Genomic DNA, 27,928 nt, shown 5'->3' with positions numbered 1-27,928 from the left:
ATCATCATATTCTTTCTCAACATTTTTCTTTCGATGAGAGCAATATCTTTTGATATGACCAAACTCATGACAACCAAAATACTGAACTCCACCTTTTCTCTTGACTTTTGTATCACTTGCCTTAAAATTCATTATCAAATTTTTTTTCTCTTTTATTCTCACCTCGAGCGATTAATGCAACTTCTTATGTCACATTCCGATTTGTCTTCTTTTATTTTTCATAATTCAACAAAGATGACTGCATATTTTCGAACTTTAAAATATCTCTCCCATACAACAAGGCCATTATGATACTTTTGCAAGAATCAGATATTGAGGTAAGAAGTAAATGGATCTTATCTTCTTCCTCAATGTCTACGCCAACTTTTTGAAGTTGATCTAAAATTTTGTTGAACGTATTCATATGATTCATGAGGTTGCCAGCCTTTTTCATCTTTAATGTATAAAGTTGTCGCTTCAGATGCAATTTATTGAATAAATTTTTAACCAGATAACTCTTTTCTAATTTTTTTCAGAGATCTGCTACATAATCTTCCTCATTTATCACATTGTTTACGATGTTGTCCGCAACATAGAGTTGAATTGTGCTCATACATTTTGCGTCCAACATTTCAAACTCATCATCCTTGATGTTTTTTGGTTTCTTATTTTTACCATTCAACGCTTTTGTCAAATCTTATTGAATTAGATCATCTTTCACTATTCTTTTGTCAAAAAGTGAAACTTATAATTTTATTAAATGGTTGAATCAGAAATTGTATAGTTTTAAATGCCATGGTATATCACTAATCATTCAATCTCAAATAATTAATCTGAACTCCAATGGAGTTCTGATACCATTTATTAGGGTATCAGGCCAATTATTTGAGATGAAAAAGAAAAAATCAATAATTTAATAGAAAATAATAATTAACACGAATGATGAGTAACATACGAAAATTAACATGGTTCGGCTTAATTGCCAAACCTACGTTCACAGCGAAAAAAATTGTTCTCACTATGAGAGAAAAAATATTGTAAGATTACAACTTGATTCTCAAATCTAACTTTTCTATAACTCTCTCACCTAGTAAGAACTCTCTCTTTCCTTTTCTTGTATATTTTTGTAATATGTCAATCTATTTATTTATAGAGAACATTATTTGACCAAAAAATCGAATAACAATAAAAAATAAATGCTAATTTCTAGACGAATACAGAATAGGAAATAACTTTTAAATCTTAAACAAAATAATAACTACTTCTATAGAAAACTAGTTACTTTTCAGACAAAATAAGGATTTTGACTGAAAGAAATTAAATCAATTTCCTAAAAGCATGAATAAATGGTCTAATAAACAACTTCCAGTTCATCTGATGCTGTTGGCTTCGTTCCTATCAAACTTTGGCTAAGAGACCATAAGATGACCTTAGAGTAAACTATTTAATCTAAGGCCTCAATTTAGCACACCATGAATTCCTAGGAGATAGTTTTAGAAAGAACTTGTTTATTCCAGTAAAGTTTGGCTTTTCATTTGGCTAATATACTTTTTAAATGTCATTAACAAAGAAACTTATAGACAATAGTAGATATGAGGGACCAATGAAAGCAATAATTATCAAATTCAATAATTTGACTAGAGATTTCATGCCTAGTTGGACAATAGAAATATCAAACAGTATCTACATATTAGATTAACTATAGGAAAAATGTACTAAAAATCACATATATTTCTAGATACAATCTTTCAAACTACTTTAATATAAATGTCAGGGCAAATTGGTTTTGCTTCCTAAATTGGGAATGCGATGAAAATAGTAAAATATAAATATTCTCTTTAGTTAACATCAAATGCAATCAACCAATTGATTTCAAATCCACAATTCATATATATTTTTGTACCCACTACATCACAGTGTATTCAATGTAGGCGTGTTTCGCGAATCGAGCCGATCGTGAGCCGATCGCGAGTGGCTCGAATACGAGCTCGAGTCGAGTTCGAGCTAATTAAATCGATCTCAAACTCGAACTCGAGCTCAAAAACATTAAGTTCGTTGGCTCGTTAGCTCAATTATATATATATTTTTTATTTTAATAGTAAAATTACATATATATCTCTAATATTTTATTATTTGTTAAAAAAATTATAATTTTATTCATTTTAAAAAATAAATAAATTTTTGTATTTTTTAAAAATAAAAATAAAAATAATTATTTTTTTATTTTTTAAGTTTGAACTCGATATTTTGAGCTCGAGCTCGAGTTCAAGCTTCACAAAATTAACTCGAGCTCGGCTCGATTAACCAAAACTCGACTCGAGCTCGACTCGTTTACACCCCTAATTCAATGTGAGCTCCAATGATCCCTATGGGTACTAAGAGAAAAAATACCAAACATTGTAAAAAGAATATGCTCCACCAGACTCTTTCTCCCCCTCTCTGCCCTAAGAGGCTCTAGCTGTCTATCTTCCACCTCCTAGCTCACCTACCATTTCCTCCCTCTCTCGTCATTCTGACATTCTTGCCTATTCCTTTGCCTATCTTTTTTTTCTTCCTATACAACTTCACCATAGTTTGTAGATTTAAAACCTCAAAAACTGTAGAAGCATTTTGGCATTTTTTATTTGGGATATTGTGTTGTTATTCAAGATTCACTGAATGCTGTCTTGGTTATAGACTCATAACCTTCTATCTACCTAACTTTACTTTTTGGCAATTCACCACTTTGATGACCACTCTTAAACCATTAGTTTGTGACTTATGCAGTAAACGTCAGAAATTGATCCAACCAAAGTAATAAAAGAATAAAAAACTGAATACGTACAATAAAGCAATAAAAGAATCCTAAACTGAATATGTAAAATAAAAGAATCCTAAACTAAATACATACAATCATTTAAATGCTTCAGATAAAGAGAGAGCAATAAAAATAGAAAAGGAACCCACTGAACTCGGAGAAAAGAACAACATGACAATGCAGTAAACGTCATAGCCATTGTTTTTTTTTCGCTGGAATATACGTAATATATTAACATGCTTGAAAACCTACCCATTTACAAGTTCAATCCTTATGGCCGCTCTCTATTGTCATAATAACAACCCTATACAAGAAGAAAAATGTCATAACCATTGCTTTTCTTTTCGCTGGAATATACATAACATATTAACCGACTTGAAAATCTACCCATTTATAACCTTATAGCCCACTGTACATTATCAGTAATAACAACCTTAACCCTATACAATAACTAGATAATAACCACATAACCAACCAAAATCCAAAATCTTCTTCATATGTTCATCAATTCATCACGGTAATCTCCCGCGCTATAGCCAAATCCTTAATTGTTCTCCTTGACGTGCCACTGATTTGACGCAAAATTTGAATGCCTTCTTTCTACCTAAACCAACTCGAGTTGAGAAACTCAAGAGTGTAAACTCACTATTTTTGGATGAAAGATTATTTGAAATATTTTTTTAAAATACTATAGTACTTTTCTGATGTGACGTATATAAAATAAAAAATAATTAAAAATGTGTTGATGATATAAACAAATCAGTGTGTGTAAATAAGGTGCAATCCAAATACACCACATGTATTTAATTTCATGTCAATAGCAACTTCCATTGAAGCACGAGAAAGCCAAAACAAAAGTGTGACTCTCAAATAATCATGTTGGTTGCCTTTTAGAGTTGTTGCGCGAGACATGGCAAATTCCTCCTGCCACGATTGAAGAATGCCATCTTGGTTGGATTGCAGATAATCCACGAATATATGTAAACAAAAACATCATAGCCTGTTTTTTTTTTCACCGCAATATACTGAAAACCTACCTATTTATAGAATCAATCCTTATATTCACACCCATTTACAAATTCAACCACACAACATTCCCAGTAATAACCCTAACCCTAACCAAACAAAATCCATACATCCTTCATATATTCATCACAGTATCACAATAATCTCTTGTGCCTAGCCATATCCAGAATGGTTCTCTTTGCCCTGCTACTTATTTGACGCAAAATTTGAATTCCTCCTTCATACCCGAACCATCTCTTGAGTTGAGAAACTGTGGTTAAGTCCATTTCAGTAGCAACCTCCATCAAAGGACAAGGAAGCAAAATTGATAATGAAGCTCTCAGATGATCGTGCTGGTCACCTTTCAGAGCTTCTGCACAAGCCATTGCAAATTCCTCCTGTAGCTGTTCAAGAACGCCATCCTAGTTGGATTCCAAATAATCCATGAATTTTCTGAAATGTTGAAGCTCCCTGATGGGCCGAGTAAGTCGCTTGTGTCTTTTAGCCATCTTCTTAAGAGAAGAGAAGAAGATAGAGGTAGAGAGATAAGAAGAGAAAAGGCAGGACAGAGAATATTCTTTTTTTGTTTTTTCAATTTTGCACGGTGAAAGGCTGGTGAAAGGCGTAGTTTATTAGAGAGTTGAAGAGAGAGCTCCACTACTTATTTCTCACATCTTGACCCTTGAATATTAAGAATCTGACGGTTACTATTTACTAACAGAGCTCAATACACGTGCTAATGTTCAAACGAACCAAATTGTGCCACGTTTAACTGCGATTTTGAGTTAATTTTTAAGAATTGCAGTTTACACTTGGCATTATGTCCTTGGTTTGAGCTCTAGCACGCGGATCGATCCTTGTTAGTAAATAGTGACCGTTGGATCTCAAGAATCGGAGGAGCCACATCTGCTAACATTAAGTATTGGTTTCATCTACTGCGGAAAGCTGACTCATGCTAGAAAGAGCAAAGGAAAGTAGGACAACACATCATTGTGGGGCCGGGCAAGATGTAGCTATTAAATGAGTGAGTACCAAGTAGCAGCAGTTGATTATGAGGGTCCCGCTGTATTTCTAGGAGAAATAAAATTCAAGCCCCTTAACAACTTATGGGTACTTGTATGCACCCAAAATTGGCATTAATTGGGGAGTAGCCCCCTGAACAAAATTTAAAGGGCAATTTTGGTAAGTTAAAAACCCATAAATTGGAGCATCTGTTTTTCCTAGTCTACTCGACAAAATAATAGAAAAAATTGGTTAGATGCAATAATCCTTGGGGATATGCAAAAATGAAGTTATGTGTACTCCAATCTTAAGCTGTAAATGCTTACGTGTACTCCAATCATGTTGGTTGCCATTCGGAGTTGTTGCGCGCTCCTGCCACAATTGAAGAATGCCATCTTGGTTGGATTGCAGATAATCCATGAATTTCCTGAAAATGTCGAAACTCCTTGATGGGTCTTGAAGGTCGCTTGCTTCTTCTAGCCATCAGTCTAAGGATACGTTTGATAAAATTAAAATATAAAAAATAAAATTTGAAATATGAATTCATTAAATTATTGAATTATTAAGTATTAAATTTAATATATTTGAGAGCATATCACATTCAGTGATAAGTGAATAATTTATCACTGATTTTGGGAGGAAGTTTTGTCTAGAGAATTCAGTGTCACTTAATTAATTTATATATTCAATTTTTGGTTATCAAATGATCTGAATATATTAAAATCTGAATTCATTAAATTTAAGTGTTGAATTGAATTATCAAATAGGATCTAAGAAACAAAGGAAAGAAAGAGAAGACGAGAGAGAAAGAAAGAGAAGAATTGAGATGGAAAACAAAGGGAAGAAGAGAGAGGATGGGAAAGAAAATATTCTTTTTTGGTTTTTTAATTTTGCATGATGGGCGGCGTAATTTATAGGGGTTGAAGAGAGAGCTCTACTACTATTTTCTCACATATTTATCCTTTGAATTTTAGAATCTAATGGTCAATATTTACTAACAAAGCTCAATCTGCATCCTATAAATCAAACTAACCAAATTGTGCCATGTGTAACTACGTTTTGAGTTGATTTTTAAGATTTTACACTTTCGATTTTTGAGATTTGATGGTCACCATTTACTAACAGGGTTGATTGGCGTGCTAGAGTTCAAACCAAGCACATTGTGCCATGTGTAAACTGAGTTTTGAGAGTGGTGGCATTATTTGACGTTCACTATTTATTTATTTTTCCTTTGGTGAAAAAGTTTGTACTAATTACAATAAAAATTAGAATTAGATTAAAAAAAGAAAATAATTATGAATTCTTACTATATTTGATCTCATGACTATAGAATATTAGAATATTTTCTAAATTTATTAATATATATAATTTAATTATATATACATGAGTTCAGATAATATCTGCTATCTATTTGAATTTTGATATGGATCATAAAAAATCAGACCTAAACCAAACTCATAATTCTTTTACAATGTCTGAATCAGGGTAGGGTCTGAATTTGGAAAATTAAATCCAAACCCTATCCAAATACATTGGGTTTGGATTGAATTTGGATAAGATCTGATCCATTGATATGTCTAATGCAAATACAATTCTTCATATAAAATATTATTATGGATTACCTATTAATATTTTGCCTCTTCATTGGCTTTAATTGGTTTGATCAGAATTTCATCTTGTAAATTTTCTTTTGTCTTTCACCAATATTTTTACCCATTTGTTCTTTCTTAAAGAGTAGTGCTAACACAAATTAAGATGGGATAGCAAACATCCATCCCCAAACTCTAGTTTTTTTCCCCAAACTACAGTGTTTGTTTCTACTTTTATTAAAAACTCCTTATAAGCAACCTCTAACTTTAAATTTTTCCATTTTATTTTAGTATCTGATTAGACTTGTCTTATAATTTAATGTATTTATTAGGTTTTATTCAAATCTTGTGAAATTTACAAACTCTGAGATTTGTAGCTAGTTTGGGAGTTTAGAATAGAAAAGAAAAGAAGAGAAATGGTAAGTTAGAAAAGAAAAAAAAAAGGATGGGAAAAGATCCAAGTTTCTATCTAATGGCCTGTTTGGAACTTGAGTTTTTTTGGAGTTTGTTTAAAACTTTACTGTAGTGCACTGTGGAACATTTTTAAAAAGTTTTGTAAAAATTTTTGTAAGGTGAAAAACTTTTTTGTAGAAATTTTTATAAGGAGAATTTTTTTTTTCTTTCTCTTTCTTTTTCTTTTTATTTCTTTCCTTTTTCTTTTCTTTTCTCTCTTCTTCTTCTTCTTTCTTCTCCCTTTCCCGTTACCTCTGCCTTCCCAGTTCCCCATAGCCATAGCCCTACTATTTTTTTTTCTTTCTTTTTCTCTTTCTCTTTCTTTTTCTTTCTTTCCTTTTTCTTTTCTTTCCTCTCTTCTTCTTCTTCTTCTTCTTCCTTCCTTCCTTCCTCCTCTCTCTTCCCTCGCTGAACTAGACGAACCAGCAGCCCCTCTCCCCAAATTTTTTTCCTTTTTCTCTTCCCCTCTTCTCCCTCTCTGCTCCCCTCTCCCTCTCTACTCTCCTTCACCATTTCCCTCTCCCTCCCGAAGCAGAGAACCAGCGGCCATGGCACCTATAATTTTTTTTTTTTGCTTTTTCTCTCCCCCTCTTCTCCATCTCCCAATCTCCTCCCCTTTCCTACTCCCTTCCTCTTCGCCCTCCCCTTTTGCCCAATCCGGTCGTTCGACCAGATTACAGATGCAATTTGGTACCGTGCAACCAGATCGCAGCTAAGGAAGCGGGAGGGTGGCCAATAAGGGAAGGGAGGGAGAGGGAGAGGGGAAGGAAAAAAAAGGGGATAGGCCGGCGCCGGAAACAGCGACGGAGGTGGTGGTGACCGGCGATGAAGGTGCGGCGGTGGATAGGGGTAGGGGAGAAAGAAGAAGAAAAGAGAAAGTTTTTTGTGTATTAGATATTTTAAAATGTGTAGGTTAAAAAATTTGATAAATTTTTTTGAATTCCTGTAGTTAAAGTTGTTAAAAAATTAGTAGCTAAAAAATTTGGCAAAAAAACTTGGTTCCAAACAAGCCCTAAGTTGTTTGGAAGTTTTAAGAAAGAAAGGAAGGTAAATAGTTATCTTTTATTTGGGAGTTGAATACAAATCAAAAGAAAAGATATTTAAACAAGTAACTTTACAAATATATCATTTCTATAAAGTGAAAGAAGGTGTTTTAGCGAGAATTTTGTAGTGAGGGACTCTTGGAGATTAAAATTTTTTATATCAGAATTTTAAGGGTAGTTTTGTTGTATTTAAAAATTTACTTAAAACTTCTTCCACACTTTCCTTCCCTTTTTACGGAAAGTTTTCCTTTACAAGGGGAAGGTGAAATCCTTTCAAATATTTTTTTTCCCTTCACAGTTTTTGCTCCCAAACACTTTCAAAGCCTGTCTTTTCTTATCTTTTCGTTTCCTTTCTCCCAAACTAGCTATTGGTTTTATGAGAGAAGAAGAAAATATGGAGGATTCAAGTGAACGGTGGCAGCGGCGGAGAGAGTTCAGTGTAGATCAAAGCGACCACCATTCCAAAAATACAAAAGGAATCTCAACAGTTGTAGACGAGAAGTTTTCATGGAAGAAGACAATGAATATAAGAATCCTTATGTCGATGTTTATGTCCTAGTGAGCGCCGTTTTCCTCACTTTCACACAGTTGAAGCAGCCTCAATCGCTGGTATGAGCATTTAGACTCCATCCATCTCCCGTTTCTTTGCATATCTGTTTTGTGGATTTCGTAGATTATCGTTAAAGAGAAGAAGCAGAAGACACCTCTACCGCTTCTCCCTCCCCCCACCTCATCCCTTCTTGTTTCAATGGTTTCCATTGAGTACAAGTTTCTCCATTGTATGTTTGGGACTTGTTTATGAAAATCTCCTAATTGGCTCAACTGGTGTTCTCATTTTTTTCGCCTGCCCTTGTATACATCTCTCTTACTCGGGGGAGTGAGCAAGCAAGAGTGAAGGAAAGCTTAAGGTTTGAAACCTAATGGGGAAACGCGCAAAGTTTTCAACTGGTTGGCAATTAAAGCAGGTAACTTCATACCTCCGCACTGTAAAGCTTCAAACTTTTTCCTGTTCAGGCGACTTTTTAATGGTTCTTTAGGTGTCTTTTGATTTTAAAGCTTTCACATTAGTGATTTCACTAAGAGGTTCTTTGAGATTCTAGGTTCCAGATACTGAAAATTTGCAAACTTATTTTCATTCAGCTTTAGCGTATTGTAGTTGATTCGAGATGTATTTTGCTTCTGCTTGCTGATTCCCTTTTCCTTTCCCCTTTGATGTGCAGTGTTCAAATAGGCTCCACCCTCCGCAGCATCATCTTAGTCAGGTGATGCATGACGATCGGATGAGTCAATTGCCTGATGAGATTCTTGTTTTTATTCTATCCTTGCTAACATTAAAGGAAGCAGCTCAAACAAGTGTCCTTTCGAGTCGATGGATAAACTTATGGAAATATACTCCAAGGCTGGATTTTGATGCTTCAGAATCTTTAGACAGCATTGAGAGGAATCCAAAAAAGCTGCTTGGGAGAGAAAGGGGTAGATATGTCAATTGGGTGAACCGAATCACGCAACTGCACCAAGGCTTGACCCTGGATGAATTTAGGCTGTGCTTTGACTTGGACGTATCATCGCAGAGTGAGATTGACAAATGGCTTGAATATGCATTTACAAGGACCGTAAAGAGGCTAGAGGTGGACTTGACAAGTCATAACTTGGGCCGTGATCCTTCACAATGTTGTAACTTTCCAGATCGCTTACTTAATATAGATAATGGCTTGTCTAAATTGATTGAGTTTGGGTCCCTCAGAGCGTTGTGTTTGAAATATGTAAATATTACTGGTGAAGCTATTGAGAATTTCCTGCATAATTGTCGTTTTCTTGAACGGTTGGCTGTGGTTGGCTCAGGAAAGTTAGTCAATCTGCTAGTCTCTGGTTCGTCCCTTGTGTTGAAGCACTTGGACATAAACTTCTGCTACAATGTTAAATCAATTAAGATTTGTGACTGTAACCTTGTCTCGCTTGGGATATGCAAAGTTGAACACCTTGTACTTGTGAATGTTCCTATGCTTGTCGAGGTATTTGTTCGTGAAAAGCTCCCTGTGTCTTTTTGCCGTGTGCTCTCTCAGTTTTCCTTCTTTTCCTCTCAGCTAGAGCGTCTTGAATTGAGAGATTCTATGGCTAAGGTTAGCTTATACAGTTTCAGACTATAATTCTTTTAGTATTTTGCACACGGGCTAACAACTGCTTGCTTGACGATTTTACCATCTTAGGATATTGTGAATCTTCGTGACTTTCCTCAACTAAGTCAACTAAAGGAGTTGGTGATATACGCTGGTGCTTGGGGTGATTATAGTCTAATGGGAGTGACTTCCATCATAAAGGAATGTCCAAACTTGCGCAAATTTGTATTGCAGGTACGTGTTTGTACTTTAAACATGGAGATACAAGCTTTGTATTCACTCCTTTGATAGAGAAAAGTCCCTAAGTGCAAATATATGCCTTTTTTTTTTTTTTTCTGTTTCCATGAGTGCAAATGTTCTTGATTTGGATTGGTGAGAAGGATGTATCCAGTTCTGTTATTCTGCTTTACTCATTTACATTTTTTTCCCACGTAGATTAATATCTGCAGTGGTAACGCTTCTTATTCATGCTTGATTGGTTGGTCAATCTGACTTGGTAAATGGATTTGATTCATTATATCAGATTGTATATTAGTCTGAAAATATGTAGGCAATCTCCCTTGTTTACTGCATTGTCAATCTCTGGACAATGCTCTGGCTATGCCACTTTCTCATTTGATTGACTCTCATAATTTCCTTCAGAGTTGCCAATATGGAAGTGCTACATATTGTCATGAGCAACTTCTTGATTCGTCTTTGAAGGATCCCATCTAAAGCCACATTTTTAAAGGATTTCTAACCTGTTACTGCACACTCGATCACTGTCAACCTTTTACTTGTTTTTCAAATAGGATAAGGTTACCACTAACTTTCAAGTTTATGCAGCAACCTGGTTTTTTTGCCCTTTTGGCATTCACATGCTTCTTTTCTCGTTATTCTTGTTGCCGTTGTCTGGAGGAGACTATACCTACAGCATTAATAGTGGAACTGCTAACTATATGGCTTTTCCCCTTTCATAAAAAATGAACTTATGAGGCTGACGAAATTGCAAGGGTCCTCTGTGAACTTCGTATAAGAGCCGCTTTTGGACCACTTTTTACTTTGAATGACGGTCAGCAGTGGATACGATCTGTTTTTAAGATACATCATTAATAATGTTGTGATTTGTACGGAATGGAATAATATGCTTTGCCTAATTCTAGTTGATCACGATGTCTCGTAGAATACTCAAAATTTTCTTAAATTATCATCCTTTGTAATTTTCTTGGAAATGCTGCTGTCTTAAAGTGCACATTTTTCAGGGAAACATTTATTCACATGTATGAGAAATGTACTCCGAAAGCTTAATTCTTAACTCAAAGTTTCGGAAAATACTCGTATAGGCTCAGCCCGCCAGCAAGGCTGTGAACCATGTTGATAGAAATTTGCCATGTTGCATCCTTAAAATTTTAATGCCAAAAAGCCTTACAGAATTTAGATTCTTGCTGCTGCTCTGTTTGTCAGAGAGAAGCAAAGCTAGAGAAGTTTGTGAAAGAGAGAAACAAACCCACATTGAGAAACTCATCAGATGCCCAGATGGAGTACATCACAAAAGTGGAGTGCAGCTAAAATAAATCTCTTGCCACCATTGAGTTTAGAATCTGAACCCAGTTCTGAATGTCCCTCAATTTTTACATGGCTCGCGTTTGGCACTTTTTTTTAGGTTCCGCACATCGACGCACAAGTAGCAGAAGTAATAAATCAACATAAGAATAGGAAGGTTATTGGCAGACTTTGAAGAAACAATAACAACTAAATTTCTTTTCCCTTTTTCTAACAACTCAAGGGTTGAACCACCCAAAATATGAAAAGAAAAAAAAAAACTTGCCTGGCACTGGTTGCTGAGAACCTTTCCAATTGTGATATTGCTTAAGTTGAGGAGCACCCGATGAGATCGCTTGAGTGCGCAAAGTCTGATTTCTTCTGAGGAGAGCATATTGGAAATATATACCCCATATCAATCCTTTTTGTCTGGGAAACAACTATGCAACCTACGTTTCCTCTTGGAAGGGTTTAAAATCAGAGAATTTGCATCGCTTTAGAGCAAAACATCTGGTCTGTTTGCTTTCGTGGCGATGGGATGGTGTCGTTTGTACTGTATTGGAGCAAGCACTCAAGAGCCAATTAGGGGACAAGAGAGAAGGCCTCAGATTTTGAGCTTTTTAATTTTTTATTTGTTTGGTATTCAATAGCAGAGCGAAGTGGCTGGTTTATATCCTCAGGGTCCATAGCCATGCTAATTGAGCCTCTGCCAGATTTCCCTTAAAAGAGATTTTTTTTGTAAGTTGTACTTCCATCATTTATCGTAATCCCTATAAACAAGAAATTTATTAACTTTTGAAAAGGTCATCTGTCCCTTCACTTTGATGACTCTGAGTGAGCGATGACGGGACATTTGGGGAAAGATAGATGAGCATAGGAATGTAAATGCAAGAAATCGTACTCTTTTGAGGGGAAATATGAGAATGTGAAATCTCTACTCTTTTGATGAGAAAGATGAGAATGAAGCATGTCCACTGAAGAAAGAAATGTCAAAGTGGGAAGGGCATACTGAGGAATTAGTCAATATGTGTATTTGGGTTGCAATGCATTCGGCTTATTGCTCACTGAAGCATATGAAATTAAAGATTGGGAAGTGTTTAGTTATGGGGTAGGATTTAAGGGGAACTGCGTATTGTGATTCTTGGTAAGGTAGTATTGCTCAGTGAATGAAGGACTTACTGCACTTACTGCAGTTCATAAATAACTTGAGATATTGGTCGGATAGTAATAGTCTGTCCAGAATGTCTTAGTTTCTAATGAGATAGCAGTCTTGAAGATTTTCCTGGAATGCTAATATTGTGAAAGGGCATCACCATGCTAACTTATTGCATTTTCTTATCAGAGAAAAATAACATACATAAGAAACTACAGACTCTGGAACTGCAATTTGCAAGCGAAAGTAAATGGTGATTAGAGCAGTTTTATCCTGAGAGAAGTGCGATGCACCATAAAGTATTGTTCATTCTTTGGGCCTACCTTTACTTTAATATTCTAAAACCACCTACACTGCTACTTCTAGAAAAATTTGTCTGTTTTTCTCCTCTTTTGTTGCTAAAGAAACGCTATCAGCAGTCAAAAGCAATTCATGAAATAGCTTGCAGCTGGAGAGTGCTAGAATCAACTCAGCTAAGCATCCAATAAGAAGCACTTCAGTTCCGTATCGCTGCTGACATCATAGAGGAGAGATGATTGGGAATCTTGTTAGGTCTTCAGGACAGATAAATTCATATCTATCCTGTCGCTCCTGTTGGACTGTTTGACAATGTAAAGTCTGTGGGTGCTTGCTTCCAGAAAGAGCTGAGAGATTTACTTGAACCTCCCTTTTAATGTACCAATTTTACTTGTCCTCGTCCGTAAGCATGATATATAAATAGTAAAAGAATAGTCTCAAGTAGTCCAAAGCATTTCATTGCCATTTATTGTGCTGGAACTGCTTTAAATATCGAAATCAGAATTTTAAGAAATATAATCTCTGAGTTTTCCCATTGGCCCAATCTTTTCGTACTTGAGGGTCCGGTGAAGGGACAAAATTCTGTTGGATTCAACACAGCCTCTCTGCTACTTAATGCACTGAAACTGCTGCTTGCTATTTTGTTGGTCAGTTGCTGCCTTCTTGTAATGCCTTGAGACTAGAATGACGTATGTTTGGTGGGATAGCCAGAAATGGAATGTAGAGGAACTTAGAAAGCATTTTCAACGAATGGGTATATGACTTGGATGAATGCTTTTCTCAATCTATGTTTGGGTGCTTTTCTCAATCTATGTTTGGTTACTTTTCTGCTGATGTCATGGTTCTTCTAGATTAACATGATTCTGATTTGTGCTATAGAAGATAACGTTTCTTTTATGTTCATGTGAAACTTACTACTACATAGTTGATTTTTATGTCTGCAACTTACTTCTAGATGCTGCAATTATGTTTGTCCTCAGCACCATGTGCTAGAATATTACTGTTACAGACTTTTGTTAATTGTCCTGTTAGGTCTCAAAGTTTGTTCTTCGATTTTTTTAAAAAAAAAAGTTTGTTCTTTGATATTTGTAGCTTTTGTTAGTCTTGCATTTTGTGTTCTCTTACCAGTTGTCATACCTTGTGATGCTTGTTTAATTGCCAATATATCTTCTTAACAGTTAGCTTGGGCAACACCTTCAAAGAAAAACAGAGATAAGGTAAAGGGTGCAAAATGTGCCCTCATATTCCTTGAAGTGATTGAGTTGCGTGGATATTGTGGTCGCACTAGTGATGTTGAACTTCTCATGTATTTTGTTGAGAATGCTGCTGCCCTTGAAAAAATTGTTATTGATCCTCGGAGTCAACTAGCTGATCATCTTAAATATAATCTCCATGGTCATGTCCGCAAGGCTGCCATAACTTCTGCTCTGGAAGAGGTAAAACAACTGGTACCCAAGCATGTAGAGTTGGTGATCCTATAACCGGAGATGTAGTTCAACCAGTGGTTGAGCGTTCAAATTGCAACTGCTGTCTAACCCTTGGCTCTGAAGCAATACTGTGTTTACGTTTGGCTTTCTTTGGGATATAGGGTGCTGGTTGTCTAGGTAAATTATTGTAGAATTTTGAGTTATTGTATGTGGTAAGTTTAACGTTGGTTTTATTTATACCATTTTTTAACCTGAGTTCTGACAATACTGGTTAGAATTGCAGTTGTCTTGTTTCTATATATTCCTCTTATCAAGATTGAGGCAGCATTGATCCTGGCTTATAGCCAAGCACTAAACTAAACAGATGTTTCAAAGAAAGTGCTTATCAAGTGCTTAATTCTGTTGGTTGTTGATGTGCTTTTTCACGAGTATCGTGCGTGTAATAATATATGGTTTTGAATTTTGAAATCCATCTTTATCCTTACTCCTATTAGATAAAACAGATGAACTATGTTTTTGCTGTTTTTGGAACAAAAGGCTAAGTCGAAATTACCAATTTTAAAAGCAAAAGCTCACACAAGATGCCTTGGGAGTCCAGGGATGAGTATTGGACTCAAAGGAAATGTTCTTCAAGGCTGGTCTTAATGTTCTACGGGACCATTAGACAAAATAGCTCCGGAAGCTTCTTGAGAGTGAAAGCCCCTAGTAGTGAATTGTATCATGCAGTTGCACCAAGGCTTGACCCCGGTCGGGTTCAGGCTTTGTTTTGAGATGCATTCAAAGAAGAATGCAAAGTCTAGAATTGAACTTGTTAAGATGGGGGCAGGGAAGCTGGTCAATCTTCTTCTAGTCTCCAGTCTATCTCCATGTTGCGACACTTGAAGATAGAACTATGTCAGTGATGAATCAGTTAGCATTTGTAGCCGAAGATCATCCTAGTTTCGGAAGAAGAACGCCTTATCCTTGCACCGGAGACAAACTTCCAACCATAGCCGGTTGTCCTGTCTGCTTTCCTGCTATATCTGTCATCTGGAGAATCGTACGTTGGAAACTAATTTCCTGGAGGTTGGTTTACAATGCCACTAAAAGTTGGTTTTCTATTCCTTTCCTGCCTGGTTCTAAATTCTAATAGATGCTTACTCTGGCCTTGTCCTCCTGCACGCTCGTGGAGATCAGTCATGAATATCCTGAGCCAGGTCAACTCAAGCATCTGAGGATGGATGTTGGCTTGATTTCTTTGATGATAAAGGCATGGTATTGCAGCCAAGCGTTTTTACTTTAATCAAACTCAAGCATTTGACAGCAAAAGGTCCCTTAGGGTCCTCATTAACGATATTCTACATCTATGATGGACAAGTCATGGCAATCTACAAAAATAGTGCTGTTCTTTGATATTTGGTCTTTGATATTTGATCTTCAAACAAACTCATACATGATTGGATCAAATTTCACAAGACGAACGGAGCACTTTCCCGACATTGGTTTTTGTTTTCTTAACCGTTTGAAAAGACTTCAAACAAGACAATGATGTTATTTATGAAAGTTCGAAAGGAACAATATCTTAAATTTAGTGAATTTGCAATCAACGAAAAAAGTGGAGTCAGCTAAATGTGAGATGCAGAGTCATCGTTACAAGTAGTGGGTGCCGCTAAGATGTTACCTCTCATTTGCCAGCATGCTACATGTGGATATGATGATATCTCAATTTATTTCACTTTTTCTGCAAGTTCATGCATGATCCTCTTATCTCCAGAAAGATCATTCTAGGATAAAAAGAATGTTCCCTTTCTTCTTTAACAAGATATGGATCGTGAATATTTTAGTACTCGATGCATTCATATTTATTGTACAAATTGCAAGAAAAGATTATAAGTTCACTTCTCAAGTGGGGTTTTAGTCCCTCTCCTTTGAGACTACAAGGTTGCGGTTGCAGTAGCTGCTCGATTGGTCAACTCACACTCAAGAATCCAGATTGTGGAGCACTAAATAAGCTTCCAAAAGAACAAAATCTTAATCCACGTATATCTTAAGAATTGCTAATCAAAGGGGAATCAGTGCCCTTCATATATAAATTGAAGCATCGCTCCTTCAACAATTTCATTTGATTCCTCATTGATGTAGCTGCCATTAACAAGAAATGCTAGCTATCTAGCTAGCTATTGTCTAAGGACTACAAAATCTTAGTATGATTCAAGGGCCAAGAGTAAAAGCATTTTCAATTTAATTTGTTTGTATTTGTATCATATACGTTTTCAACTTTGCCTGGCTGTTCTTGGAAGCCAACTAATGTGGAAATCCTAGTCATGGTTCGCCATCGCGGGTCGCAGTCACGTTGCGGTCTCGATTGTTCCACATCCATCACGGCATATCAGTTGAATATCAGATGATACGCATATTATAGCACATAAAAGTTTCCAAAAATTTTGAAAAAATTACTAAAATTAGAAAATATCAAAAAATGCATAATTTAAAAAAATATCCGAGTCGACTCCGAGTGGACTCGGATATATCAGCCGATATGATATCATGCTTCACGGAGTCAAATTGACTAATATCAACCAAGTCAGAGCGAATCGTCCCCGATATGATAATATCCGTGATTTAGGAATCAGTATCGTGCCGGTTCCCTTCGTTCCGATTACAACTCGGCCGATACCGAACCATGATCTTAGTAGTAATTCTTTCTACATATCATCCATTGACTAGAATAGCAAACCCATAGTAATTTCTACATAGTAATTCTTTTAGTACTATTTGAAATATTATTTGGATAGGGTATTATTTGAAATATTATTTAGAATAATTACTGTAGCATTTTTTGTGATGTGATGTATGTGAGATAAAAAGGTGGTTAGGGATATAAAAAGGTGAGTTAAAAAATGTGTTTATGATGCAAGCGAAATAATATTTAGAATAAGTTGACTATCCAAACAAAGGCCGACGAATGGACCTTAAGGGCGTGGTGGCAACGGCGCATGAATATAATCAAAGTGCTAGCAAAATGGCATCTTTTCGTATAATTGCTAGCGTGTTCTTTGAGTGATAAGCGCCTTTTTTTTTTTTCTTTTTCTTTTCTGAGCAACTAATAAGCACGTGGAATTTGCTGTATATTCGGGCTTATGCAAATACGAATCACATTTCAACTTCTCCATGTCATTCTGTGCTAGGATGCAATCAAATCAAGCAAAGCATATAAGCACGAGATATCATAAAATGTCTTTGTTAACTTTCTCAAGCCAGTCACCTCACTGCATAATCTTCGATTTGGAGGAATATTCAAGCTGTTCAAGCACACAGTAGTTGTCAACTTGGCTTGTGTATTGACTTCTTTTTGTTTTTGTAGCTTCCTTTCGGCCAAGGGCAAGAAGTTTCAAGAAAGCGTATTTGCATTTTACAAAGGCACGCTAACAAGTTTGCAAGAATTGTTCTTCACACCGTTCGATTTGTCTTCATCATGTTTTGGACAAAGGGGCACGTTGAAGGAGCAAAGGAATTGTGCGACTTCACGGAGCCAAAGGGCCAATTCGCCCTTTGCGCTTACTATATCATTAAAGGCAAATAATCCGTGAGAAAGAGACCTTACAAATATATGGATTCCGTGAGTAAGTATACATATCTTGGAGAATGGCTCTGCAGATGGGCATGCATTAGGATTCCGTCAGATCTTTCACTCTCAAAAAGCTTGGCTGATATCCGACGGAAGAAGGGATGGAATTGAAGGCCATGGAATTTTACTTTCTATCCTTAATTATTGAGCTGCCTTTCGGGCTGGGATACCATAATAATTTCTTTGCAGCTTGGGAAGTTAGTATAGTGCATGGTTTTTACAGACGAAGACACAACAACAAGTGTCAATTCGCAGCAGCACGTTTCCTTGTGGACCATTGTAGGTGGTGCGCTTAATTTGCATCTAGCTAGTTAGAATCCAAGAGTGATGTTAATATCATCGTTTACTATATAACAACAAGTAGATAGAATAAGCTTCAAAGCTATATATGATTATTCCACTTTCTATAAAGGATACATCTGTTTGATATCACGCCAATAATTTCGTTCAAAAGGATTGTCGATCTCAAGTCTTAATATAGTTAAAAGCTTTCTTCAGTCGATGTTTGATGTGATGATGATTTCAAAAGGGTTCCGTGTGCGATAAGATACTTGATGTTGAATAAAGCTTATACCTGCGCTCTCCAATATATATGTTCATTAAAAAAAAAAAAAAAAAAAAAAAACTTTAGCCTCATTAAACATTCATTATTGAGATGTTAAGGGTGCGTGCGGAGATTTTGTGGGGGTTGGGGCTAAAAGTTGATAAATTTGTGTTACTGCTGTTTTCTTCTTGTTATGATTACAAATTTGACCACAAAGGGGCACCACTTCAATTGATATGAAAAGACAAAGCAAGAAACAAGACATTTTATGAGGTTAGATTGAGACAGACTCCTTTGAAGAGAAAAATCATTCCATGGGGTAAGGTAAGGGTTTCCTACAATGAATTAAATTATTGCAAACATCACAATCATGATAAAAGCTAATTACAATTATTTGAAATACGTTGCAAATTATGCCCTCTCTTTCTAACCAAATTTGCATTGCAAAAATGCACCATTGCATGTGTTGTGAACCATGCACCTAACTAAGGTCATTCACTTGAAGAGATAGATAGTACCCAAAAAAAAAAAAAAAAAAAAAAACTCATAAGCAGATGCAATCCACTTTTGATCCATCTAACTCAACAAATTCTCCTACCCAACCTTAAGAAATATTAAAATGAATGAAAATCTTCAAAAGAGAAGAGGCCCATGGAACTAATGGAAGGATATTCAGATTTGTGGGAAGGTGGGGGGAGTTGGCAGAAGTGAAGTTGTAAGTGGGGGTGGTGGCTGAAGTGGGCAGAGCATTTTGGGCCTGTGTGGGCCATACCTGGTGGGTCCAGATGAATCATTGCCAGGCCAACAATCATGTCACGTCAAAAGCTATTTGGGTCCACCAGCAGCTGCGTTTTTTCTCTTCCAAACCGGGCCCATGTTTAACAGAAAGACCCGTGGTTGCGGTTAGTGTGGCAGTTTTTTCAGTTGGTATGAAGTTTAAGCTTTGAACGCAACCTTAAAACCTTTGCATGCCGACGACTCTTGGAAGAAGAAACTTGGCTCTGATTAGTGGCCATTAATTTAAGAAGGGTTAGAAGCCTTAAGCAAATCTATTTAATAGTTTGTTGACTAATTAAGTGGGCACTGTGCCCCGTTTGCCCAATGGAAATGATCAACCGATCAAGAATCTAGTAAATCAAGAATCTAGCTAGGCTCCTCAATGTTTAGCAAATGTGTTATACACACAAGGTACGCAAAGGCAAGCAGTAGTACCCAATTTTATGGTATTAAAGATGGAAAATAGGTTTTAAGAGCAAGATTATGGTTTTGGAGCAAAAAAGAGTCATGAATATAATAAACAAGACACAGCCTGCGTGTTTGCTAACTTTCTTATCAATGCATTTGAGCTCGAAGAAATATTAATTAAGAAAGGATGTACCGTATTATTCGTGTTTCGCTTGATTTATTTTATTTTTTTGCTAACAAGAGAGCGGTTGAATTTAAGAAGTGGAGAGATAGAGAAAAAGGGTATTAAAATCCAAAATGTCTAAATTCTGGAGTTTTAATTTTAATCGCTAGACTAAAACTTTCTTAACTGACTTGAACTAATGTATAATTTATGTAGAGGAGGTGCCTGGGAGGAGGAACAACAATGCAAAGATCTTTTTAGTGATTTGCCTCTCACAAGAGCTAAGAAAGTTACTTCCAAAATTCATGACGATTAAGTAAGGTTGGTAATTCTATAAAGTTGGTGAAGTTGGTAGGCCAGTAACTCAAATTTCAATTCGTTAGCTCCACCTGATCAAATTCGCCAAGCAATGCTCTAGAAAATGTCAAAGGAAAAGAAATGAATATAAGTTCAATGATAAATTTTTTTTTTTATACTAGCTTTTAACCCAAATTAATGCAAAAACGAAATATTCCAGTGCTAGGCCAAGGTAGATTCTAAGTTGTGTCTTCATTCTTTTTTGTTTTTTTTTTTAAGAGTCAAATATATGTGTTTTTTTCTAAGTTGTGTTTTTTTAAGAGATGAAAAAGATAAAAAGGAAATACTTATGTATTTCTCGAATCACACTTATTGGACTAAATTTTCTGTCCTTACATGCTTTCCTCTCTAACTCTTTTTACCTTCTTTGTTTGGGAAGAAGGGGGACCGAAGTTAAGAATGGCGACATCTGTACCATTTCTTGCTTTTCAGAATCGAAAGCTGGTTCTTGAGGCTGATATCCATATCTGGTCCAATATGAACATTGAAATTGTTTTTTTTTACAAGAGAGTAAAAGTTCACAATGATTTAACGTTATGCTAAAAGTTCTGGTTTTTTATATAAGCACTTTGATCATCTATTTTGGATGGGCATTATTTGGATAAGAATTATTTGCTTGCATTATAAACATATTTTTTAATTTTTCTAACTATTTTTTATCTCACATACATCACATCACAAAATGTGCTGCAATAATTATTCTAAATAATATTTCAAATAAATACACACACATAGATATGAAGTTTTTAACATGCCTCACAATTTAATGGCATCAATTATTTGAAAAGGATGAAGAGACACTTCTAATGATAGCTTTAAACTAGTTAACCACCCTTTATTTTTTTGATAAAACAGAAGTTAATATTATTAATAAACTAGTTGAAAGTCGTCTAGTATGATTTGCTTGACAAATAAAACTGTATTAATGGCAGAAAATATATAGAACGTGTCATCGATATATCTAATTTGAAAAATCATTAAATTTAACAGAATTACAAAATATACAATATAACACTAAGAATCACAAATCATTAAATCTGACCAATTGCATGAGTTGCTGTATAAATATGTGTGCATATCTATTCCTACATATCTACTATTCAACTGGTTTAAATTCAAAACTGATGCTGAGATTTGACAGGAAGATCCAAAAAAATTCCAAATCTAACACATAGTTCTAAGGAACTCTATGATCCACAAAAACAAACAAACAAAAAACTAAACACAACTCCCACTAGTTGTAGAGTTTTGTTTTGGTTCCTACTAATTATTCCCTAAGATGCATATAAGTATTTTCTACTCAATTAATTAATTAATCAATCACTTTAATTAGGAATAATTTTCCTCATGACTAAATTGTGTCATTTTTCAAAGGTGCTTTATGTGAATATATGTTAGCTTTCTTAGCCACTCTAAACCTACACAACTAGGCTTAACAATAAGCCATAAAACTTGATTTTGCACTGTAACTGCCGCTAAATTCTCATACCAATTGTAACAATTATATGCATCAAGCTAGATTGAATTTTAATTAATTCGAGGTTAGGCTCCAAGTTTGAGCAGGGAAAGAAAAGTATATTTTTTTATCTTCACGCCCTCTCCACACCCTTGTCACTCTTAATTATTAGGCATAAAATTGGAACATTGAATCTGATAATAGAAGACTCTTAAGCATCTTCCCTTGACCACAACGATTATTCCATTTCTTGTAAACCAAATCAAAGATTCACGCCTTCAAATAAATTAGTATCCTTCCATCTGCCTAACTTACTTTTTGACAATTCACCACTTGATGACAACTCCTAAAGCATTAGTTTAGAAGTTATTCAGTAAACGTTAGAGATTGATCACAATTTGTAATTCTTCATAAAGCATCTTTTAGGGTCCCTTGTTTTGACTGTGCATGCATGGAAGGAAACCAAAGAGAACCCGTCGAGTGCAAAAGAAACTTTCACATTAGAAAAACTATTCGAACATGGGATTTATGCTCATTCTCAAACGTAAAACATGTACAAACGAAAGAATCTCTTGCTTTGAAAGATACACTCCTTAAAAACTTAAAAATGTAACTAGAAAATTATACTAACACAGCTTTATTGAGTTTTAGGTGTGGATACTTCAAAAAGTAAGAACACAGAAATTAAAATCTGATTATGGGTCTCAAAATGATTCAAGCTTGCTTTAAAACCATTCTAAACACCTGAGTTTAGGACTTGATTGTGATCAAAAACTTTTTTTTTCCTCTTTTCAATTGCTTTTGGAAATATGCTTTTATTTTTTTTTAGAGGCAAAAACGCTTTAAAGGCAAAATGGATGCTTTTGGATTCTAATTTTGAAAACAAGAAGTGGTTGATAAAGGTTGTCTGTTGAGTTTGGCATATGTAAATTCTGTGAGGCTCTCTCACTTTGAATTAAGCGGCATGGTCGGTAGATTTTGTGGGCGTCGTTGAATTAATACGCCAAAGGCTGTCCTGCAAAAGGGAAGTTTAGTTTCTTAAACACCGATGTGAACTAGCAGAAAAGTCATCCAAATATTCCCAATACATCTTTCTTAATTCCTAAGAGAACATTTTGACCACAACAAAAGCAAAATGGATTCCAGTTTTAATGCAAAATTATTGGCAGCATGCTTCATAGAAAAAACATATATATTGACTGCTGTTCCCCAAGGAAGTTTCTGGCAAACTTCCTTCTGTAGATGTCCAATATACAACTGTATTATACCAAAAATGAACCCATGTAAAACTTTGAATCCAGTCAATGAAAAATGTTTTTGTATCAATCAATGTACTTTCTCAGAAAGGTTCATTACACCGGAAAGTTTTTTTTTTTTTTCTTCAAAGTCTTCTAATCCTGACTTTTCTTACGTGTGAAGAAAATGGTTTTGTTTCAAAGCCAAAGAGGTGTTAATCTAACAGTTAAGGTTGAAATCTCAAAAATTAGTTAGAATTCCTAAATTGAAATTCCCCCTTCCCTTTTCCTACTTTTTAAAGTCCTACTTCTTATCTTCACAATAATGCCATGGCCAAAAGATAGTGTACTACTATTTTGGAAGGCATTATAGTTCAAAATATGAACGTGCAAAAAGTAAATAAATAAAACTCAGTTGCTGACTCGATGCAAATGCAAAAGCCAGAAGTGGCAGAGAGGACGAGAAAGAAACGAATAGAAATAAAGCGGTTTAAATCAGACACAGGCAATCGAGACATTGACGTTTGATGCCAAATTAATGTGTCGAAACACGATGCTGCTGGTTTTCCTGCAGCAGCTGATTTAGCCAAGAGTTCGCTGGTAGTTTCCATCACAATTTCAAGGGGCGGTTAGCTTGAAAAGCAATCTGATTTATAATGACAATAGTTTGGTAGCAGTTACCCTGCTCGCCATTTTTGCTACGAAAAAGATGTTTTCAGATTAATATAGAATGAGCAATCATATTCTGCCAGAAGGCAAGTGTTACAATAATGGAATTGACTAGACAAAAAGGCAGGTAAGATAAATTGCTATTGATGCTTTTCTTAGAAAATGTCTTAAAATCTTGTTGTTTTCTCGTATTCAACTGAGGATTAATCTTGAAAGGTAAGTCCGGATGCATGTCGTCACATGTATAAAAAAAGGAACATCAAATGTGAACAGAGATTGCACGTCATGCATCTTAATACGCTAGTAAATTTTTATACTCGTAATGTTGATAATCATTTAAAAAGCAAGTACAAGGTCTCACTAATGCTGACTAAAATGATCCCATCTCCAATAAGTAATATGCATTAATTCATGTAATGATTAGGGTTGCAAACGAATCGAACGACTCGAGTCTGAGTTTGAGCTGACCAAGTCAAATTCGAACTCGAAATCGAGTTCAAAAATACTAAATTCGTTAGTTCGCGAGTTAGTTCAAAATCGATTATATATATTATTTTTATTTTAATAGTAAAATTATATATATATCTCTAATATTTTATTATTTGTTAAGAAAATTATTATTTTATTTATTTTTAAAAAATAATTATTTTTATATTTTTTTAAAATCGAGCTTTATATTTCGAGTTCGAAGTCGAGTTCGAATTTTATACGATTCGATTAGGTCAAAACTCGACTCGACTTGAGTCGTTTGTACGCCTAGTTATGATGTACGGTGAAGTAGAGCACAGAGTAAGAATTTTTTAATTACTATTTTGGTAATAAAGTAAAATAGGCCTTCTGATTTGTAAGATTGTCCGTGGTATTTTAGGAATTGAATGTTCAACAACACACGAAACGTTCAAGTCATCATGTGACAACAACGGAGACAATTTGGCGGTGACTAAAGCTTGATGGAAAAGAAGAAAGAGAGAGAGAGAGAGAGAGAAATAAAAGCCATTCGAGGACCTTCAAGAACAGACGCGAAGAAAGACAAAAATTTGGTAAATTGGGAGAATAGTAAAAGCTTTCCAGATTTTCTTGTACGCCTAAAATTAGAAAAAGCTAAAGACGGCTTACCACTTGGTCAATTACGCTATGGAAATATAATTATGTATTTTTCAAATTCTCTTTAGTTCTTGGGCAGCATTATTCAAAGTCTTTTTTATTGAATTTTTTTCGTCTTGAACCCGATACTTAATTGGACTTTTGTTCAAACTCAATATGCCTGGAGGGTTTTGTGAAATCTTGTACATTATGCTCCAAATTGGCTGAAGATTTTAATGAGGTTGGGACATAATTAGGTGATCGCTCTAAAACAAAATGTGCTTTTGGCATTCACGAAAAATTTGACAAGATGAACATGAATGGATAAACATATATTCCCTTGATCCGTTCGAATCTCTGGCTGTAATACTGCGAATATCTCAGTAGTGATTATATTGGTCCCTAGATTCTTGGGATATGTTTTAGTCCTTAGTAATTCAGTACCGAAGTTTCACATTGACTAAATTCTCAGTATGCAGTAAACTTCATCAAAGCTACCATTTTTTAAGAAAATTGATATTCACCCCTTCTCACGTCCTTTCCCCTCTAGAGCCGTAAACGAATCGAATCACTCGTGAACCGCTCGCAAACAACTCGAATCTCAGACTCGGTCAACATTGAATTCAAGTCGAGTTCGAATTGATCAAACCTAATTCGAACTCAAATTTGAATTTAAAAATATTCAATTTGTTAGCTCGCGAGTCGGTTTGATTATATATATATATTATTATTTTTATTTTAATAGTAAAATTATATATATATTCATAATATTTTATTATTTATTACGAAAAATTATTATTTTATTTATTTTTAAAAATAAATAAATAAATTATTATTATTATTTTTTAAATCGAGTTCGAGTTTTACATTTTAAACTCGTTACATTCAAGATTGAGTTCGAATTTCATAAAATTAAATTAAGATTTGATTCGATTAGACCAAAACTCGACTCGACTCATTTACACTCCTATCCCCCTCTCTAGCTCATAGGATTCGAATCATAACTTTAACAATGAAGAAAATTCTAAGCGTCGTACCCTGGTCACTGGCAGACCGATGCCAGTGATTTATCAAGCTACCTAATTACCCGGGGGGGAGTAAAGTTTGATCAAGGCAATGGGAAGTACTTCAATAAACATCAGTACTTTATGTTGCAGAAAAGTCCAATAAAGGGGTCCAGGATGCTACGTGCCTTAACCAAATTCGATTGGAAGGAAATGACCGCATTGCAGGAGAAGCACCATTGTACCTCATAATCTTACCAAACCACATAAAGCCACTTTGTGGAATAAGATGATGGCCATCTGAAATTTATGTCTACTACGTTGCTTAAGAAAACTTTTCAAATGTCCAGCTTATTAGTGCATTTAAAAGTCAGTAATTCTATGTATTTCACAGTGCAAATACTTCTTCTTACGTGCCTGAAAAGAAAATTTTCATCCACAGATGAATAATTAATTACTTGAAGAAAATGGATACAGAATCAAAAGCAACATAATTAAGATAGCATAGTGATTTCTAGAACACTGCTGATGCAAGCAACTTCCTGAAGGAATCATATATTAGTCAATGTTCCTTTTTTTTTTTTTTTTAATCTGTATTTCTTTGAACTCAGTAGATTCTTTTCATAGATGTTCTTATATTATCATAGGTATCAATCATTACGGCAATTATTCCGGCAAACTTCCATTAGTGAGATTCTCTTGACTGCAGAGCTTTTACGCCAACAATAATACTAATAATTTTCTTTCGACCACCTTCGGCTGTTACATTCCAGAGTTTAGAGTTTGCTCAATAGTTACCACCCTATAGTCCATCTAAAGATATATTGTTCTTTCTACCATTGATTTTCTTTCTTTTATTCTGTTTAATTCTACAATCAAGTACAAGAAAGTTAACTATGAAATAATAGACCCAAGACTTAAAGGTCCTGGGGTTTCAATTTCTCTTTTCCCTTCCCCGTTTCTTAAATCTCAACTCTTCTCTTCTCTGCTAGAACGAAAAAATTTTTTTTTTTAAAAAAAAACTACGAAATAAAAGCTATTGTAATCTTAGTACAACATTTTTTTTATGGTGCGGGAATTTGGCTACTCTCTGCACACGAACAACCACAAAGACTCATATATAGTTGACACATGCACACACACAAGTAAAAGGTATTTTGCTCTTCTCTAGATGTTTTTTTTTCTCTTCGAAATATCATCCTTAGAAAGCTTAGAATGTTACTGCACCATTGTTTTATCTTCGTGTCCACCAATACAAAATCAACATTATGGTAAGACCAAAAAACCTATAGTGATAAAAGACCATTTTTTGCACGTTTTCAGATGAATCAGAAATAAAAGCTCTGGCTGTCATTACATGGCAGTGTTTAGATAATTTGTATCTTATTAACATGTAAAATTGCAATGATTAGATTCGATACAAGGTCCCTAATGAATAGGAATAGACACCTCTGCTCACCAAATACTAAGGTTTGGCTCATAAGGGACTAAATCATTTTTCACCATACATTTAAATAATGGTACGATCTCATGTTGTTTTCATAATGAAATCCTAATAGTGCTAATGAATCTAATACACCAATCTTTTGGTACAACTTTAGCATCCTAGCCATTCCTTAGTGGGGGCAGGTAAGAGTTAATGCCAATTCCAAGCTGATTTCCAGTTCTCATCCAAGTGAGAGAATATTTACCAAGATCCTCACCTCACTTAAAGAACAAACAAAAAGAAGAAAACACTCCCATTATCAAAAAAAAAAAAAAAAAAGGCCCCCAGAAAAGATATAAGAAAATGAAAATAGGGTCGTAAGTTGGAGACAAAACAATAATTTCAACACAGTCAATAAGCAAGCAATGAATGAATACGTGTGTCTGTAGAATTAACATCTAGTGATTAAGTCCATGCTCACACATTCAAATACACCATGATGGCATTAGTAACTTCCCGATTAGTGATTAATTTCTTAATAATATTGAAAAATCGTATCGTGAAGGCATTAGGTGGTCAATTATTTGTCGTTGATCACATATGGAAAAACCCCTCGGATTAGCTGTTCATAAATAGACTACTTACCTTTTAAGTCATCTGTTTAGAAGAAAAAACGAAAGTAAACAGCAACTTAACGGGGCTGAATGAATCCAAAAAAAAGAACTGTAGCATTAGACTCACACCTGAGTAATCTTTTGGCACAAAGCAACAAGAAGAGCCGGAAAAAGTGGGGATGCTTCGTCCCATAGTGCTCTG

The 27,928-nt window shown here is 35.1% G+C and overlaps 1 protein-coding gene across 1 annotated transcript; it reads left to right on the top strand.

Annotated features, from left to right (window-relative positions):
* Positions 1-8,226: 8,226 nt before the first annotated feature.
* On the top strand, positions 8,227-14,648 carry LOC113710907 (F-box/FBD/LRR-repeat protein At5g53840). Its single transcript, XM_027233979.2, has 4 exons — positions 8,227-8,833; positions 9,089-9,988; positions 10,076-10,219; positions 14,135-14,648. Exons 1-4 carry the CDS (start codon positions 8,789-8,791, stop codon positions 14,435-14,437), a joined length of 1,392 nt encoding a protein of 463 aa, XP_027089780.1. The 5' UTR covers positions 8,227-8,788; the 3' UTR covers positions 14,438-14,648.
* Positions 14,649-27,928: the final 13,280 nt, after the last annotated feature.

This window comes from Coffea arabica, chromosome 10e (genome assembly GCF_036785885.1).
Source record: "Coffea arabica cultivar ET-39 chromosome 10e, Coffea Arabica ET-39 HiFi, whole genome shotgun sequence".
NCBI classification, from domain to species: Eukaryota; Viridiplantae; Streptophyta; class Magnoliopsida; order Gentianales; family Rubiaceae; genus Coffea; species Coffea arabica.
This window is presented reverse-complemented; position numbering and strand designations above follow the sequence as displayed.